The 19,567-nt window shown below is 40.9% G+C and overlaps 1 protein-coding gene across 7 annotated transcripts in view; it reads right to left on the reverse strand.

The window, feature by feature from the left end:
- The window catches only part of col4a5 (collagen type IV alpha 5 chain), a 256,174-nt gene that overhangs the window by 25,501 nt on the left and 211,106 nt on the right, over positions 1 to 19,567 (reverse strand). For 6 of the 7 annotated variants that reach the window (XM_033030174.1, XM_033030172.1, XM_033030173.1 and 3 more), the window contains 3 exons: positions 19,197 to 19,247; positions 15,174 to 15,359; positions 3,285 to 3,418 (listed from right to left, as the gene is read on the reverse strand). In XM_033030174.1, the coding sequence (XP_032886065.1) occupies positions 3,285 to 3,418; positions 15,174 to 15,359; positions 19,197 to 19,247 (371 nt within the window). The remainder of the gene's footprint in view (positions 1 to 3,284; positions 3,419 to 15,173; positions 15,360 to 19,196; positions 19,248 to 19,567) is intronic. The other variant, XM_033030177.1, reaches the window with a different exon arrangement.

Below are 19,567 nucleotides of genomic sequence, written 5' to 3' on the forward strand. Positions count from 1 at the left end.
TGTATTTATATATTCAATGGTATATGGACACACTGATCTGTTCCGTATTTATGCCTACTATATTCTGTTGTGCTGAAGCAAAGCAAGAATTTCATTGTCCTATCTGGGCCACATGACAATAAATTCTCTTGAATTGTGAATCTTGAATTATTAAAAAGGCCTCATTGCAAAGAGAAAATGAATACAAAAGTGGGAAGTTCTAACCACAGGGTGTGGGAATACCAAGAACATTTAAGGAGGGGTTGACATGTGTTCATCACTGTTTTGATAATGTTCACCAGGTTGACTCCTGAGATGTAGGTGTTGTTTGAGAAGGAATAATTGAACAGCTTTGACCTTCACTTCATGAAGTTTAGAAGAGCAAGATGTGACATATTGAAGATTCTGACAGGGTGAGAAAGGATGCTGCTGAAAGTATGCTCCTTTCATGAAGGAAACTTGAACTAACAGCCATAGATTCAGAATTCAGAATGAGTGGTTGATTGTTTAAGACAGAAATGAGGAGGAGTTTCATTTCTCAAATTAAAACAGAAATCTTCATAGATAATGAGACCTGGATTACTACCTGTCTATCTGTAAATTGTCACTGGACAAATGAATGCATAGGTCAAAGATGACGTTTTCAAAAGGACTTATTTTCATTCTTAATAACTCTAAAGTAGGGTTTCTTTCTTGGGGCAATGGCACCAGTACTGGGGATGGTGCAAGATGTACCATTGGAACAGTCTACATCTGAACTGTGATGAACAGTGTGCCAGTAAGCCACATAACTAGGGAAGCAGAGATTTTCAAACTTAGAAAGCCACTGAATATTTTAAAGACAGAGATAAATAAATACTTGGAAAGCAAAGGGTGAAAGTTGGTGGGTGGTAATATGGAGCTGTGATTAAAATCAAATCAGCCATTATTTTACTAAATAGGGGGACAAATTTGAGAGGCCAACTGATTTATTTCCACTATCAATTTGTAGGTTTGAATATTGTAGATATTGTATATTATATTGTTATATAACAAATATTACATTTGTTAAGAACTATGCGGCTTGGGCAGAAATGAGAGTTAAAGGCGAGATTGTATCAACCATGATGTCACTGAGAGCAGATTGAAGGGGCCTTAGTTTTTTCCAAATTAATTGTCATACTCTTTACCTCTTTGGTAAGTGAAGCTTATCTATTTGGTTTAGTTTAAGCTTAATTTTATGATTCCTTTCCTGCTCAACAGCAGGATTTGCTTTAGAGTCATAGAATGATACAGTGTGGAAACAGGCCCTTCGGCCCAACTTGCCCACACTGGCCAACATATCCCACCTAAACTAGCCTGCGTTTGGTCATTATCTCTCCAAACCTGTCCTATCCATGTACCTGTCTAACTGTTTCTTAAACCTTGGGATAGTCCCAGCCTCAATTACCTCCTCTGGCAGCTCGTTCCATACACCAACCAGCCTTTGTGTGAAAAAGTTACCCCTCAGATTCCTATTAAATCTTTTCTGCTTCAACTTAAACATATGCCCTCTTGTCCTCGATTCACCTACTCTGGGCAAGAATCTCTGTGCATCTACCCAATCTATTCCTCTCATGATTTTATACACCTCAAAAAGGTCACCCCTCATCCTACTGCGCTAAAAGGAATAGAGACCCAGCCTACTCAACCTCTTCCTTTAGCTCACACCCTCGAGTCCTGGCAACATCCTTGTAAATCTCCTCTGTACCCTTTTCAGCACCATGACATCTTTCCTATAACATGGTGCCCAAAACTGAACCCAATTCTCTAAATGCATCATCACCAATGTACCACAACCTCTTAAATTCTATACTCAATACTCTGACTGAAGAAGGCCTTCTGTGCAAAAAGCCTTATTGACCACCATATCTACCTGCGACTCCACTTTCAAGGAACCATGCACCAGTACTCCTGGACCCCTCTGCTCTACAACACTCCCCAGAGTCCTACCATTCACTGTGTAGTTCCTGCCCATGTTAGACTTCCAAAAATGCTACACCGCACATTTCTTATTATTAACAGACAAAATAGACAATAAGTGCAGGAGTAGACCATTCGGCCCTTCAAGCCGGCACTGCCATTCATTGTGATCATGGCTGATCAGCCACAATCAATAATCCGTTCCTGCCTTCTCCCCATATCCCTTGATTCCGCTATCTTTAAGAGCTTTATCTAACTCTCTCTTGAAAGCATTCGGAGAATTGGCCTCCCCTGCCTTCTGAGTGAGAGAATTCCACAGATTCACAACTCTCTGGTGAAAAAGTTTTTCCTCATCTCTGTTCTAAATGGCTTACCTCTTATTCATAAACTGTGGCCCCTGGTTCTGGACTCCCCAACATCAGGAACATGTTTCCTGCCTCTAGCGTGTCCAAACCCTTAACAACCTTATACATTTCAATAAGATATCCTCTCATCCTTCTAAATTACAGAGTATACAAGCCCAGTCTTCATTCTTTCAACATATGATAGTCTCGCCATCCCGGGAATTAACATGGTGAACCTACGCTACAGTCCCTCAATAGCAAGAACGTCCTTCCTCAAATTTGGAGACTAAAACTGCACACAATACTCCAGGTGTGATTTCACTAGGGGCCTGTACAACTGCAGAAGGACCTCTTTGCTCCAATACTCAACTCCTCTTGTTATGTAGACCAGTGTGCCATTAGCTTTCTTCACTGCCTGCTGTACCTGCATGATTACCTTCAGTGACTGATGTACAAGGACACCCAGATCCCGTTGTACTTCCCCTTTTCCCAACTTGACACCATTCAGAGAATAATCTGCCTTCCTGTTTTTGCCACCCAAGTGGATAACCTCACATTTATCCACATTAAACTGCATCTGCCATGCATCTGCCCACTCACCCAACCTGTCCAAGTCACCCTGCATCCTCATAGCATCCACCTCACAGTTCACACTGCCACCCAGCTTTGTGTCATCTGCAAATTTGCTAATGTTACCCCCAATCCCCTCATCTAAATCATTAATGTATATTGCAAATAGCTGCGGTCCCAGCACTGAGCCTTGCGGTACCCCACTAGTCACTGCCTGCCATTCTGAAAGGGACCCGTTAATCCCTATTCTTTGTTTCCTGTCTTCCAACCAATTTTCTATCCATGTCAGCCCCCTACACCCAATACCATGTGCTCTAATTTTGCCCACTAATCGCCTATCTCTTTGTTAAATGCCAGTGTTTGGAGATAAAATCCAGAGCACGAGAAACTTTCACAAGGCACAATCATCATGTTTTTGAACATATCTCAGGCTGTTGAATCTTCACTTACTGGTGATCCTGGTAAACCATTGTCTCCTTTTGGTCCTGGAAATCCTGGGCCTCCTGGAAGACCAGGGGTGCCCTTATCTCCTTTAATGCCCCCTAGTCCTGGAGCACCTGGGCGACCAACTGAACCTGGAGAGCCTATGAAACATTACATGTTGTTAGTGCTTAATAGTGTTGGAGTAAGATAAATCACTGGCCATAATTTCAACAATTAACTTTGCACAACCATAACTGTAGCTCTTGTTTTTTCACACCAAACAATTGAACTCAAATAAAATAAATCAATATACATTGCATTAAAAAAATCAGGACCTATAAACCATTTGTATAAGTTACACTTATTTTTCCAAATTTCTCCCTAGATGTCTAAAGGAAAATGTTTATGCAGTTTGTAATGGTGCCCTTGACTATCTTACCTCCAAGTCAATGCATAGAAAGTATTGAGACTCAACCTGATTGTTTCCTACCTGGCATGCATCTTCCATAGAAACATAGAAAATAGGTGCAGGAGTAGGCCATTCGGCCCTTCGAGCCAGCACCATCATTCAATATGATCATTCAAAATCAATACCCCGTTCCTGCTTTCTCCCCATATTCCTTGATTCCATTAGCCCTAAGAGCTATATCGAACTCTCTCTTGAAAACATCCAGTGTATTGGCCTTCACTGCCTTCTGTGGCAGAGAATTCCACAGATTCACAACTCTCTGGGTGAAAACGTTTCTCCTCATCTCAGTCCTAAATGGCCTACCCCTTATTCTTTAACGGTGACCCCTTGGTCTGGACTCCCCCAACATCGGGGACATTTTTCCTGCGTCTAGCCTGTCCTATTCCTTAAGAATTGTATTTGTTTCTATAAGATACCCTCTCATCCTTCTAAATTCCAGTGAATATAAGCTCAGTGGGAGTAACTTGAATTCTTGAACGCATTTAATCTTCAGTGTCCAGGACTACTGAAGTTCGTAAATTCATCGTTTATAAGTTCTAGGAGCAGAATTAGGCCATTCCCCCCTTCAAGACCACTGTGCCATTCAATCATGACTGAACTATCTTTTCCTCTCTAGCCTATTCTCCTGCCTTCGTCCCATACTGATCAAGAATTTGTCAAACTCTGCCTTAAAAATATCCATTGGCCCCCACAGCCTTCTGTGGCAATGAATTCCACAGATTCACCACCCACTGACTAAATAAATTCCTCCTCGTCTCCTTTCTAAAGGAACATCCTTTCATTCTGAGAATATGGACTTCGGTCCTAGACTCTCCTACTAGTGGAAACATCCTCTCCACATTCACTCTATCCAGACCTTTCACTATTCGGTAAGTTTCAATATTAATATGAATTAATTGCAAGCATTTCAATCCAGAATTATGTTTCCAATAATAGACCTGCTATATTGAACGGTTGAAATAAGATATAGGATACGTTCTAAAGTGTAAATATTGTGAACATTCAAAAGAGAGCCCTGAGAGGAGAACATAGCAGGTCTAGGTCACATCTCTGGAGAACATGGATCTAGAGATTCATTTTCTCCACAGATTCTGCCTGACCTGCAGAGCTACTCCAGCACTTTCTGTACTTTTTGTAAACCAGCATCTGCAGTTCCTTGTGTCTCCATAGAAATTTCACCCTCCTGAGTGTGTCATTTGTTAACTGGTATGAAAATCAAGGGGAAATAAAGTTAGTGATGCTAGTCCGATCCTTCTGAGCCTGCTGAATGGACAGGAATGATAATGAGACCTCGATGCTCATTGTTAATGTCCACGGATCAGATATTAATGGCAGATTTTAGCTGCCTCTAGAACAGTGCTTCTTAAACGATTTCAGTGTCATTCACCTTTGAGTCTTTATCACAAAATTTAATCCACCCTCGACTAAATGTTCTTATGTTTTTTTGGTAGTTTTCGTCTTATTCTCCCTTGTGTATAATTTTATATATAATTTATTTTATCACATAAGCAAAAAACATAAATTAACTCATTTCTTAAGTGCTTATTTTATTCAACTTTTTGAACATATAAAAAAATATGTAAAGAAAACTAGGAGTGAAAAAAAAGTTTATTTACCACTGGAGTTGGAAAATTATTCTATTAGAATGATAAAAAAAAAAACCATGCCAACTGGGCTTCAGCCCCATCCTACCCTTTTGGACTTTGATTACTGCAGTTTTTTTCTTGGAAAACTAGCTCAAAAACATGGAGTATGTGATTTAATATATTAGTATCCAACTAATATAACTATCTATAACTCTCCCTGACGAAAGCTCACAATGCCACCAAATATCAACTTTGGTCGCTAAATTGCTACACAAAATAAAGTTACAGCTCAACAGTTGCCTACGGCGATCCTCCAGTGTTGCCATTCATAAATTTTTGATCCCACTAGCTCATCTGGTCTTCCCTAAAAGGTTATATCACAGTAAATTTGGGAAATATTCCGCTACTTTGAAATTAGAAACCCATAGGTAGAGAGAAAAAAACATCACATTTCCAGCTCCACTGCCATTAAAACCAATAAGAGCTTTAATGGCAATGCCTTTTTTAAGAATAGAAAAAAAATATAAATATCTGAATAGTCGTTCACTCCTCTAGTTTCATTCAAACCAAAATAATTTCATTCACCCTTGGGTGAACCATTCACCAGTTTAAGAAGCACGTCTGTTCTAGAACACCCCACCACAGTTGCTTAATGGTGTTTCAAGACCAGATAAGTACCAGCAAATCTTAATATGTATTAAAATGATATATTTTTAATTTATAAACTGTGAATGGCAGAACTCTCTCTTTAATCAAATAATCCAAACCTTCTGGTTTTTGGATGAACAGAGTCTTTTGCCGAGAATAGGTGAATTGAGGTCCGGAGGACATAAGTTTAAGGTGAAGGGGAAAAGATTTAATAACAATCTGAAGGGTGACTTTTTCACACAATGGGTGGGTGTAGGGGGGAGGTAGCTGAGGCAGGGACTATCCCAACATTTAAGAAACAGTTAGACAGATACATGGATAGGACAAGTTTGGAGGGATATGGACCAAACGCGGGCAGCTGGGACATGTTGGCCGGTGTGGGCAAGTTTGGCCAAAGGGCCTGCTACCACTCTGTATCACTCTATGACTATTACAAATCATTGCTGCTCCTCATGGCAAATTCTGTTAATGCCACAAAGTTTATACAGTTCGTCCCACCACCAGCCCAGCCAACAACAACAGCGACCTGAGATTGTCAAAGTTTATTAAGATCCGAGTTCATCGTTAGAATGGTCAGCGCGCCACGGACCTATCTCCAAAATTGTGTTATTGGTAATCTCCTTTGTTTTTTCCCCCTCCCCTCTCTACTAGTTTATAGTTTCCTTTTTTTTCCCTCTTATTTCTTTTCTCTCTATAGCTCTATCTTTCAAAAAAAACTTTATAAAAAATAGAAGCTGTGTATATATGTAATTGGTAAGCAAATCGTGTTTTGGTTATTATATGTATATGCTTCTAATAAAAATAGTATTTAAAAAAAAGAATGGTCAGCGCATCGCACAGTACAGAATGAGAATGGTGGTTAGAAACTTACAAGCCTGTTACAAAACTATTTCACAAACACAATTCATCTAGGCTTTACGCACACAGAGCAACATTATTGCTTCATTTATCAAAACCAAAATTGGTTGACACTGGCACTCCCAGAAGATTAAGGATTGCAATTTCCTTTTGAGCAAAGGGAAAATAAGGACTATATCAAGCAGGAAAAGTTTACGTTAATCCATAAATACCAACAGCTGTTTAGCTTTAGCTGTATAATTTTATTCACTTTATAGAAGCATGCAACAGAAATGCCCAAAGCTATCCACTCAGAATAATCTCATAATATTTAAATCTGTAAGAAGAAACAGGTATACTAAATAATCCAAAAAGTAAAGTTCAGTTTATTAATTTCTATGCACAGGAAAAATTATTTAGTTTAGTTTAGTTTAGAAATACAGCACGGAAACAGGCCCTTCGGCCCACCGGGTCTGCACCAACCTGCGTTCCCCGCACATTATCACTACCCCACGCACTTGGGACAATTTTATATATATATTTATACCAAGCCGATTAACCTACAAACCTGTACGTCTTTGGATTGTGGGAGGAAAACGAAGATCTCGGAGAATCCCCACGCAGGTCACGGGGAGAACGTACAATGCCGTACAGACAAGCACCTGTGGTCAGGATTGAACCCCGGTCTCTGGTGCTGTAAGGCAGTAGCTCTACCGCTACGCCTTGTGACAAGAATGTTGTGACTACACCTGCTGATAAATACTTCCATTAATTCTTCTCTCTAACGTTAAAAAAAAATTTTGAACAAGTTAGCACCACTGTTAAAATGGTGGAATGAAGTATTTGATGGATTAACTGCACACAATATCTGCAGTTATTGGGGATGGTAGTGCACTGAAGATTTGCACATTTTTGGAGCAAACAGGATTTGCACAGAGGAGTCACATTTTTTCAAGGGCCTGATTTTCTCTCCCTGGGCATAAATGATCATTTGGAACAGTACTGAAAGAATAGACTATCCTCCATGTTAATAAACTGTTTACTGTTAACAAAACAGTACGGTAGCATGGTGGTGCAGCGGTAGAGCAGGTGCCTCAAAGCGCCAGAGATCCGGGTTCCATCCTGACTACGGGTGCTTCTCTGTACGGAGTTTGTACATTCACGCTGAGACCTGCGTGGGTTTTCACTGAGATCTTCAGTTTCCTCCCACTCTTCAAAGACGTAAAGGTTTGTAGGTGTAATTTACCTGGTGTAAATGTATAATTGTCCCCAGTGTGTGTAAGATAGTGTTAATGTGCGGGGATCGCTGGTCGGTGCGGACTTGATGGGCCGAAGGCTGTGTTTCCGCGCTGTATCTCCACACTAAACAAATCTAAACTAAAAGCTGCAACATTACCATGAAGATTCACACATTAGTTTTTCGATGTCCCCTGCTATACGGATCCATGTGTTGCATGCTTCTTAAAAATCTGACGGCTGAAACCCTGCAATAACCCTTTAATGCATCACCTATGTACACGGGCCTTGACAGTGAGGCTCAACACACCAATCCATCTTTAGCCTATATCCAAACAATGGTTAGCAAGTTTGCCTCTAACTAACTGAGTGTAACTGACACACTGAGTTACTCCTGGCAAAGTTCACTTCCATATTGGAATCAAACACGAGGTGAGGTAACTGATTTTCTCAGAATCTACCATTAGGAAACTTAGAAGATTATACTGACTGCTCATTTTGGACCCTGTTCCACTATAGTATCAACTTAAGTAGGAAATTGCAAATATTTTGCAAGCAACCTTGTTGCAGCTGAATACATGTGCCGACTGACTGTAGGTGGCCCTGTAGCTCTCTCCATTGACTTTGCTACCCCTATTATGGTTTTGATGCTACATGGGTCGCGGAACCGGGGGGGGGCTGCAGCCCCCCACCACCTTTTTGGCTCGACATGTTTCAGTGTCTCCGGCTTTGGCCGAGGCGCTGCTGCGCTCTGAGCAACCTGGTCGTGGGTGTTGGAGAGGCGGGGCGGAGCGAGGGATGGAAGCAGAAGCAGCGGCGGGGGCAGATGCGGACGGGGAGCCGGGGCTGGCGAGTGATGGCCGGGCTGGTGAGTCGCTCACTGCAGCTCCGGCCATGGAGCAGCCTCAGTGCAAGAGTCCCGGGCCGTCGGAGGCGTCGGAAGCGTTGCACTGCTGCCGTGAGCGTCTCTGCGCCGAATTCACCCTGGTGACTGGCATGGATCAGGCTGCAGCTCGGTGCATCCTGGGGGACAACCAGTGGCTGCTGCACGTAGGTACCAAGCACTGGGTAGAAACGGTGGAAGATAGTGGACTTCAAATGGGGGTGGTTGGAGAAAGCATCCTGCTTGCCTGCTAGATTTTCACTCTTACTGTAACTGCAGGAAAAATGTTCCCCATGTTGGGGGAGTCCAGAACCAGGGGTCACAGTTTAAGGTTAAGGGGTAGGACATTTAGGACTGAGATGAGGAACAAACTTTCTTCACGTAGAGTTTTGAATCTGTGGAATTCTCTGCCACAGAAGGCAGTGGAGGCCAATTCACTGGATGTTTTCAAGAGAGAGCTACATTTTGCTCTGGGGCCAGTGAAATCATGGGATATGGGGAAAAAACAGGAAAGGGGTACTCATTTTAGATGATCAGCCATGATCATATTGAATGGCGGTGCTGGCTCGGAGGGCCGAATGCCTATTCCTGCTCCTATTTTCTATGTTTCTATGTAACTTGCTCATGCTTGAGTACATGCCAATAAATCTTGACTACTTGATTTTGAAGCATTCATGCATGGTGGAGGTATAATGTAGTCATAGAGTGATACGGTGTGAAAACAGGCCCTTCGGCCCAACTTGCCCACACCCGCCAACATGTCCCAGCTACACTACCTGCTTTTGGTCCATATCCCTCCACCTATGTATCAGTCTAACTGTATCTTAAATGTTGGGATAGTCCCTGCCTCAACTACCTCCTCTGGCAGCTTGTTCCATACACCCACCACCCTTTGTGTGGAAACCGTTACCCTACAAAATCCTATGAAATCTTTTCCTCTTCACCTTAAATCTGTCCTCTGGTCCTCGATTCACCTACTCTGGGCAAGAGACAGTGCGTTGAAATGTATAATTCTAATGCATTAACGAACTACGAACAAAAAAAAAAGCACTTGAAATTATAACACATTTAAAATAATTTTTGTCAAATATTCTGCACCGTGGAAGACACTGGCGTTGATTCTGGGGGGGGGGGGGGAGAGATGGAGGATATATCCCCCACTTTTTGAGGTGGGGAATGGCCTGTATTACTTTCCATTTTTTTAATGCTTTTAATTTCAATTTCTAATGTATTGGCCATGCAATGGAAGATGATGGGTGAGGAGAAACGCAATAGCCTAGTAAAAGTCTAGCAGGAATATTAAAAAGAGTACTCTGCTAATCTTAATGGAAAGCCATCTTCTGAAACGATCTTCTGTAGATTCCCAGCGGTTGACATTAACAGGCCATTGAGGTAGCCCTGTTGACCAGTCCATTTGCCTTTGTAAAACTTTAAATGTACAGGAACACAAAATCCCAGTACCTCCCTTCAATGCTTTCAAATTTCACCCTAAATTGGCTAAAAGTGAGGCCTAGCTTTCCTGTCATTGTCTGGTTAAAAGGGACGGGGGGGGGGGGGGAAGAAATGTGTCTTTGGTCACAAGAGTTAAACTCATGACTGAACATCAGGAATCGCATGTACTCTGCTCCAAGCAAATTTGATTTCTATGATGATATGCCAGTGCAAGTGACAAAGGTGAACTTCCTCACATAGTCCAGAGGAGTATTAAAGGGAAATCAGGTCCCTGGTGAGTTATATGGCAAACCTACAAATAGGTAAGTTATTCATTCCTGGACTCTTTTCTCCACCACCACAGTTTGTACCATTTATTTTTTACATTCCACAGTGGCGCAGTTGTATTCTGTTAAAAATTAATTGAACAATCCAAAATTTCACTCCTGTTTGGAAGAGAATGTAATTTGTTTTGGAGTTTCAAAAATTACTAGTTTGGAACAACAGCGCTCAGGCTATTCTGTGAAATGTGTTGAAAAGATCCACATTTTAGTTAAAAGACAATGAAAATTCATATCTATTGCTCAATATTCTATACATTACTGTTGTCATAATTCTAATTCATGCAAGTTAATTATTGCTTGAAGGGCTAACCTGATGGACCTGAGGAGGATCAAGATTCAACCAAAGTTCATCATTAGATGCGTCAGATATACCATATGACAAACAATACTGCTGGTTGGAAACTTAATAAGTCAGTTAAAATACCAATGTATAACTGCAGCAAAGTCTCAATATAAGCAGAAAAAGTGGAACTCAGCCATTCTTAGATTAATAGTTAGATGGCTTTGCACAATTTTCCATTTTGTGTTAAAAGTTCTGCTGAGTGGAATTTCCTCATTATTTTTATTGTTTCCAGGATAAGATCATTGATGGTAATTCTGGGACCCAGATCTGAGGAAGGGTGTGCTGGCTCTGGAGAGGGTCCAGAGGAGGTTTAAGAGAATCATCCCAGGAATGAGTGGGTTAACATAGGATGAGCGTTTGACGCCACTGGGCCTGTACTCGCTGGAGTTTAGAACGATGAGGGGGAACCTCATTGAAACTTAGCGAATAGTGAAAAGCCTGGATAGAGTGGATGTGGAGAGGATGTTTCTACTAGTGGGAGAGTCTAGGACTGGAGGTCATAGCCTCAGAATTAAAGGACGTTCCTTTAGGAAGGAGATGAGGAGAAATTTCTTTAGTCAGAGGGTGGTGAATCTGTGGAATTCATTGCCACAGAAGGCTGTGGAGGCCATCAATTGATATTTTTTGGCAGAGATAGATTCTTGATTAGTACGGATGTCAGGGGTTAACCAATACCCGATTGTCGTGCTGTGTTAAGTGTAGGCACTGAGGGCTGGGTCTGCATCTGGATCAGGATGTAGTACGCTGAAAAGCTCCAGGTACGGCATCACTCAGCACTGGACAATTTTACATTTTATCAAGTCAATTAACCTACAAACCTGCACGTCTTTGGAGTGCGGGAGGAAACCGAAGATCTCGGAGAAAACCCACGCGGGTCACGGAAGAGAACGTACACACTCTGTATAGACAACACCCGTAGTCGGGATCGAACCCGGGTCTCTGGCGCTGCATTCGCTGTAAGGCAGCAACTCTACCCCTGCGCCACTGTGACCGCCCTTTCTTGGGGATTTCTAGAATCCCCTACCCTCATGGGGACCAGAAGCCATTTCATCAGATACATTTAAGGTGGAGATGGATAAACATTTGAAAGAATAAGGAACTGGGGTGTGTGAGGAACTGGTACAGAAGAGCAGTCAGGGCCAGCATAGATCAGCCATGATTGTAATGAACAGTCATACAGACTTTAGCGGCCTGGCGAGCTGTTCACATCTAATTGTGCTCTTGTGATGATTCTTTATTTTTCAGTTCAGTTCAGTTTATGTCACGTGTACCAAAGTACAGTGAAAAGCGTTTGTAGCATGTTATCCAGTCAGCAGAAAGACAATACATGATTACAATTGGGCCATTTACAGTGTATAGATACACGATAAGGGAATAAGGACTGTTGCTGTAGGAGTAGAGATTTAAAAGTGTGGAGCAATTGTAATATCTAGATCTGCTTCTGTGGCGGGCACACAAACAGTCGCCTGGGGTTGGGCGCCATCTTGGAATTCATCAAGTCAAAGATAGAACAACGACACTCCTCTGTCACATGACAGATCCATTTCCCTAACCCATGGATTTCCTCATTTGGAAATAAGACTTAAAATAATCTAAACTCTAAAGTAAAATTCTTATTTTTCATTCGCTTCAATAGTCTCAACAGAATGACCAACTCCGACATTTTGACATCATATCAAAAGATTATTCACTTACAACTACACGTTCTCCGGTAACAAAAACCTAAAGTACCAAACGTGCAAGGAATATTGACAGGTCAATTAAAATCTATGGTTATCTATGGAGAGAAAGAATGAGAGATTTAATGTTTCAGATGGACATAAAACTAACTCTTCTTCTCTTTCCACAGACACTGCCGACCCAGCTTATTCCAGCATTTTGGGGTTTAGTTTTGGATTTCTGGCATCTGCAATATTATGCTTTTTGGACACTCTGCTGTGAGATGAGCAATCTTCAGAAGCACTTTTGTCCCCTATCAATAAGAACAAAGTGGGAACGACTCTCTCGCGAAGTGGGCGGGATGTGTGGGCAGGACTGAGGGCTAAAGGGAATATGAAACACAACCTTCAACCAATGTGTTTTTTAGTGGAAATCCCGTGTGCTTATGAGGCATGTTGCTGTGTTATTTTATTTGAACCAAGTCTGGCAGAGTGTGTCGGGAGCCTGATAGAAATGTAACATGCTAGCAAGTATTGTGAAGCTTAGGCTAATAGAGGTAACTGCTGGTTCTCGAGGGGCAGATCTAGGAGCAGTGGACTAGGAGCAGCAAACCCACCGCCATCCTCAGCCCCCCTACGGAAGTTATTGGCCACTGTTCTCCAGCCTTGCTATCATCAGCCATCCATCCGCCTGTGTCCATCTCCAACCTACACCTCTTCCCCTAGTGACCGCTGAGGGCTGTCCCCAGACAACTCAAGCTGCAACCCCTGCTCTTGGATATTTCAATTGGCAACCGCTCAGACTGGTGAGCTGCTGGATAGGAAACAGAGAATGAAACTTATAACAACGACACAGAGGTACGCTCAGCAAGACCTCCCATCTCCAGGCTGGTCACGATTTCTTTGCACTCCTCCACATCCTTCCCATGTAGTGTGTCCCACAGAAACTAACCATCTCTGAAACCATTCATGATACATTTATCAAGCTGCATCCCCAACAAACCAGTATGGAATTTCAGGAAACTTGTAATGGCCTGTTCCGCTTAGGCGACTCTTTAGGTGACTGCCAGGGACTAGTTTTAATGGAATTCACCTACGACAACTGGCGACAGCCTACGACAGCACCTACGCAAACCTACGACAGCAAAAATTGTCGCCACTGTCGCCGAAAAATTGTCAACATGTTGAAAATTTTGCAGCAGTCGCCTGTGGTCACCTAAGTGGGACCGGCCCATTACCCTTGAACAAGCAAAAGTAGAAGTCTCTCCGCTACCTACCTATGTGCAATATGTTTATATTCCGACTGCATAGAAAACCATTTCATTTGGTAACATATGGTGACTTACAATCCACATGCTGATACAAAAATACAACCTTGAAGAGGAGCATAATATTTAACGAAACATCTTCCTTCTTTCAATTAATAGCAAAGGCTATTTTCTTGACCTCTATCTTCCCTCCTCCTTTTTCCATTAAGTCCGTGAACAATAAGGATAACTCTAGGACAGACTTCAGCATTCAGGTACATTTTAAATAACTATATATATATATATATAGATGAGAAGGCCTACCGGGAGGAGGTGGCTGATCTAGCACTCTGGTGTCAGGACAACAGTCTCCTCTTGAATATCAAAAAAACTAAGGAGCTGATCATGGACTTTAGGAGGGCACATCATCCGAGGACATACACATCATTGAGGATAAATGGGGATCCTGTGGATAGGGTGAGTTGTTTTAAATACCTGGGAGTCCACATCTCTGAGGATATGACATGGACATCACACGCCTCAGCACTCGTGAGTAAGGCAAGGCAGCGCCTGTACCACCTCAGGCAATTGAGGAAATTCAGAGTGTCTCCGAGGATCCTCCAGTGCTTCTACTCAGCGGCTGTGGAAAGCATCTTGTCCGGAAACATCACAATTTGGTTTGGGAACTGCTCTTCCCAGGACAAGAAGGCTCTGCAGAGAGTAGTGCGTTCGGCCGAACGCACTATGGGAATTACACTCGCCCCCCTACAGGAACTATACATCAGAAGGTGCAACTCCAGAACCAACAAGATCATGGGAGACCCCTTCCACCCCAGCAACGGACTGTTCCAGCTGCTACGGTCAGGCAAACGCCTCCGTTGCCATACGGTGAGAACGGAGAGGATGAGACGGAGTTTCTTCTGTCTTTATGACGAATAAACTTGACTTGATATATCCATAATCCATAAAGAGCAATCATCAGAATATGACCAAGCCAGTGAAAACATTGCAGAGAACGTGCACATAACATTCTGAAAATCAAATGTACAAATGATGTGACATATGCCAAGAAACATGTGCCTGTTTGTGGTAACGAGAAGGTACAAACATTGCGTACAATTGTGATTTCAGTGATCTCTGCCACAAATTAAACAACAATTTTTCACACATGCAAATAGTGCACAAGTGTATAGGAGAAGGCAGTGTCCTCATCTTCCCCTTCTCCCAGATTTACCTGGTCGGCCCGGCTGGCCTGGAGTTCCTGGTACACCTTTTCGGCCTTCCAATGTGTGTCCTGGTTGTCCAGGTGGACCTGGTGGGCCTTGCTGTCCTCCAAACCCAGGGAAACCAGGGTCACCTTTCAGACCTGGTGCTCCAGGAGTACCCGGGATACCTGAAGTACCTGGATCTCCTTTTGATCCTACATAGGAAAACAATAGATGGTGAGGCACTTGAGAGCTATTGAAATGCACATAAGATTAATTATTCTTCAATAGGTCATTTCTTTCCTCAGCTAATAAACGTCCTTTACATATTTAAATAGCAATGCAAGTAATCCATGCGAGTCAACTGATGTTCATGCCTACAGGGTTCCAATCACAGATCATCAAGCAGTAATTCATAAGATCTTATGATCTAGCAATGAGCGCCACTGTATGACCGGATTACTTTTCAGTATAATGGGTTATACGTTACATTAATTGGTTAGAGCTGGAATATGTAAACTGCAGAGAGGTGAAAGTACGTTGTTGATGCTCCTCTATCCATTTATTGTATGCTATGGCCCAATGAAACAACATTTCTTAAAAGCCCTTGGTGTGGCTCTTTAAAATCTGCATCATAATATTATTTTTTATATTATATTTTCATGTAGCTTGAAGAAGTGGGAATGCATCTCTTGGCTTTAACACAATGCAGTGGGCTGCTGTCAGCCAGGACATGATTCCCCCATCTTAAATGATCATTGGTGGCATTGTGCCAGCAATCCACACATTCAGTGTTCGGAGTCACCACAATTCTCCCATTCAACAAATGGCAAGAGGACCTTAGTATGACACCTTCAGGTAACTGGCTTTATTTACAATAGGTCTGGGGTTTCCAAAAGATTCTGAACTTATGTCTCTTCCATGTTTATATCCACTTCCATGTTTACGTCCACCACTGGTCTCTCCAAAAGAGCACCAAGAGGAATAACGCAAAACACAAACTCTCTCGGGTGTTACACACACGTACCATAAAACCTTTGATCTTTCCATTATTGGAACGCCTGGATTATAATACAACATCTGCCTCAGACACAGCTATCACATATTTTAAATATCTTCATTACATTCAAATACTACTCTGAAATAGTAATTAATCTGAAAATAAATGCACTTGCACAATTTGCTGATGCTGGAAAATCGAAGGTAGACAAAAATGCTGGAGAAGCTCAGCGGGTGAGGCAGCATCTATGGAGCGAAGGAAATAGGCGACGTTTCGGGTCTGAAGAAGGATCTGGACCCGAAACGTTGCCTATTTCCTTTGCCCCATAGATGCTGCCTCACCCGCTGAGTTTCTCCAGCATTTTTGTCCACCCGCACAATTTGTTTAGTCACAGATTGCAACTCACAATCACTCTACTCTCTGTCTAAGACTGCCCTCTGAATCAAAGATCTTATAGCGGAGCTATAAGATCTTTGCTCTGAATAATGTAATAGCATTCTGCACCAATGACCTTACAGTGACCTCCGGTTTTAGTCAGTGTCATTTCAGTTTACCGTTTTCACTGCAATTTTTATTGTCCTGAGCCAGCGGTAAACATAATGTCATTGTGTAATGCTTGGGGGAGGCTAGTTTAAATCTCAGGTTCAGCATTGTTTACATCTTCACTGGTAATTTTTCAACACATACATAGATCTGATTACTGTGTGGGTTCTCATGTGCAGACATTTATCATTATGAAGATACAATTAATCTTTACTTGTATTCAATGCGTCACTCAATAGGAATCAACAGCATTCTAATGCTGTGACATTAGAAGACGTGTCACACAATAACACTTATACCAAAAACTGATAAGGATCTTGAAGGACCAGGTTCATATAGAGCAATAGCTCTCTTAAATACTGACCAGAAAATATTAACTAAAATCCTATCTCATAGATTGAGTTTAGTGATTATCAAATTAATACACCCCGACCAAACAGGTTTTATTCCAAAACGTTACTCATTTTATAATCTGAGACGACTATTCAATATTATATACTCAAATAGAATTGCTAATGCAGACCTAGCAATCATTTCGTTGGATGCTGAAAAAGCATTTGATCAGGTAGAATGGTCATATTTATTTTCGATGATGGAAAATTTTCAACTGGGGGAGAAGTACTGCACATGGGTTAAACTTTTATATTCTAACCCAACAGCTAGAATATTAACAAACCAAATGTTATCAATTAAATTTAATCTTTCTAGAGGTTGTAGACAAGGATGCCCACTATCCCCATTATTATTCGTCCTTGCTATTGAAGCATGAGCGTTGGAAAACACTTCCTATTTCAATGTTTGGTAGAATTAATGCTATAAAAATGATCTTTTTACCGCAATTACTGTACCTATTCCAATCAATTCCGATAAATCTCCCCCAATTTTTTTTTTTTTTAAAGTTGATTCCATTGTTACAAGTTTTATCTGGGATTATAAGAATCATAGAATAAGCAAAAAACATTTATGTAAATCAAAGACAAATGGAGGTTTAGCCTTACCAAATTTTTTGTTTTATTTTTGGGCAGTCCATATTAAAAATATGAATTTCTGGCTGGAAGAAATGGATCAGCAACCAGATTGGTTAAGGATGGAAAAGGAAGACTGCTTGCCTTTTGAAATTGTTTTGATTATGTTTGCTCCCACAAAACTGCACAAAAAAACCTATAGGGAAAACCCTATAATACATAGTGGTATGCGAATCTGGAAACAATTAAAAAAGACTTTAAAATTGGATAATATATCACTCTGTTTCCCCATTGTAAACAATCCTTTATTTAAACCCTCCATATTTGATAAAGGTTTTACACAATGGAAAAATTATGGAATTAAAACGATGTGACATCTTTATAGGAAAGGCACTTTTCTTTCATTTCAGGAGTTACAACAGATCTACAGACTACACTCAAATAACTTTTTCAGATATCTACAATTTAGAGATTATGTTAAATCTAATACACAAGATTATAGGACTAGGGAACCAGAAATCCTTGATGAATGTTTGAATAAACATCCTAATACAGAAAAACTAATAACTTATATTTATAACATCCTCTTAGATAGCGAGGTCCCATCGATGGAATTATATAGACACACATGGGAAAATGAATTAGGCCAACCTTTAACGAAAGATATTTGGGATGAAAGTCTACAATATATACATCAATGCTTGTTAAATGCCAGACATGCTTTAATACAATTTAAAGTATTACACATATTACATTAATCTAAAACAAAACTAAATAGAATCTTCCCACATATTTCTCCTATCTGTGATAAATGTCAGCATCTAGAGGCTAACTTAACGCATACTTTTGTAAATTGTATAAAAATCAAAAATTTCTGGATTAATATTTTTAGAATAATTTCTGAAGTTGTCAATACTAAATTGGATCCCGACTCAAAACTAATAATACTAGGAATATCAGAACAAAGTCTAACATTCACAACAAGCCAAAGAAACTTTCTCGACTATAGTATAGTAAAACTGGGAAAAAATTAATATTAAGATTTTGGAAAGGCCCTATAATCCCCACAATTAAAATGTGGATTATGGAAATGTCGGAGACCCTACACTTGGAAAGAATTAGACTTGTCTTAATGGACAAACAAGAACTTTTTGTCAGAATATGGTCTCCATTCATTGACTATTTGAAGGAGTAGATTGGTTCAGCACGGGAACCTAACTGAAGCTTGAACTCAGGATTAGATGAAAAGTTATACTTTATAATTTACGAACCTATCTCCAATGTTGCATTATTAGTAAATTATTCCATTCTTTTTTATCATGCCATTTGTTTTTTTTTCTTTCTCTCTTACTCCCTATCTATATATTAAAAAAAACTAGAAGCAGAATCAATCCACAACTGATAATATTAATAATGTATGACTGATATACATGAAATGTTTTTACTATAATATGTTTGCTTCTAATAAAAATATTATAAAAAAAAAAAAAAAAGACGTGTTTCACTAAATTATGCAATTGATTATTTTCTGAGTTCTTATTTACCTGGGATTCCTGAAAGACCAGGGGAACCTGGGGCGCCATGACCCGGCGAACCTGGAGACAGCGGAATGAAGATAATCATGAAACAAAGGCTGTGTTTACATTTAGTTCAGTTTAGCTTTTTTTAGAGATACAACGCAAAAGAGAGCCCGTGTCAACCAGCGATCCCCATACACTAAGTGTGTGTGTGTGTCCTACACACTAAGGACAATTTACCAAAGCCAATTAACCTATAAACCTGCATGCCTTTGGAGTGTGGGAGGAAACCGGAGCACTCAGAGAAAACCCACATGGTCACGGGGAGAACATACAATCTCTGTACAGGCAGCACCCGGAGTCAGGATCGAACCTGGGTCTCTGGCGCTGTAAGGCAG

The sequence above is a fragment of the Amblyraja radiata genome, chromosome 12 (assembly GCF_010909765.2).
Source record: "Amblyraja radiata isolate CabotCenter1 chromosome 12, sAmbRad1.1.pri, whole genome shotgun sequence".
NCBI lineage: Eukaryota > Metazoa > Chordata > Chondrichthyes > Rajiformes > Rajidae > Amblyraja > Amblyraja radiata.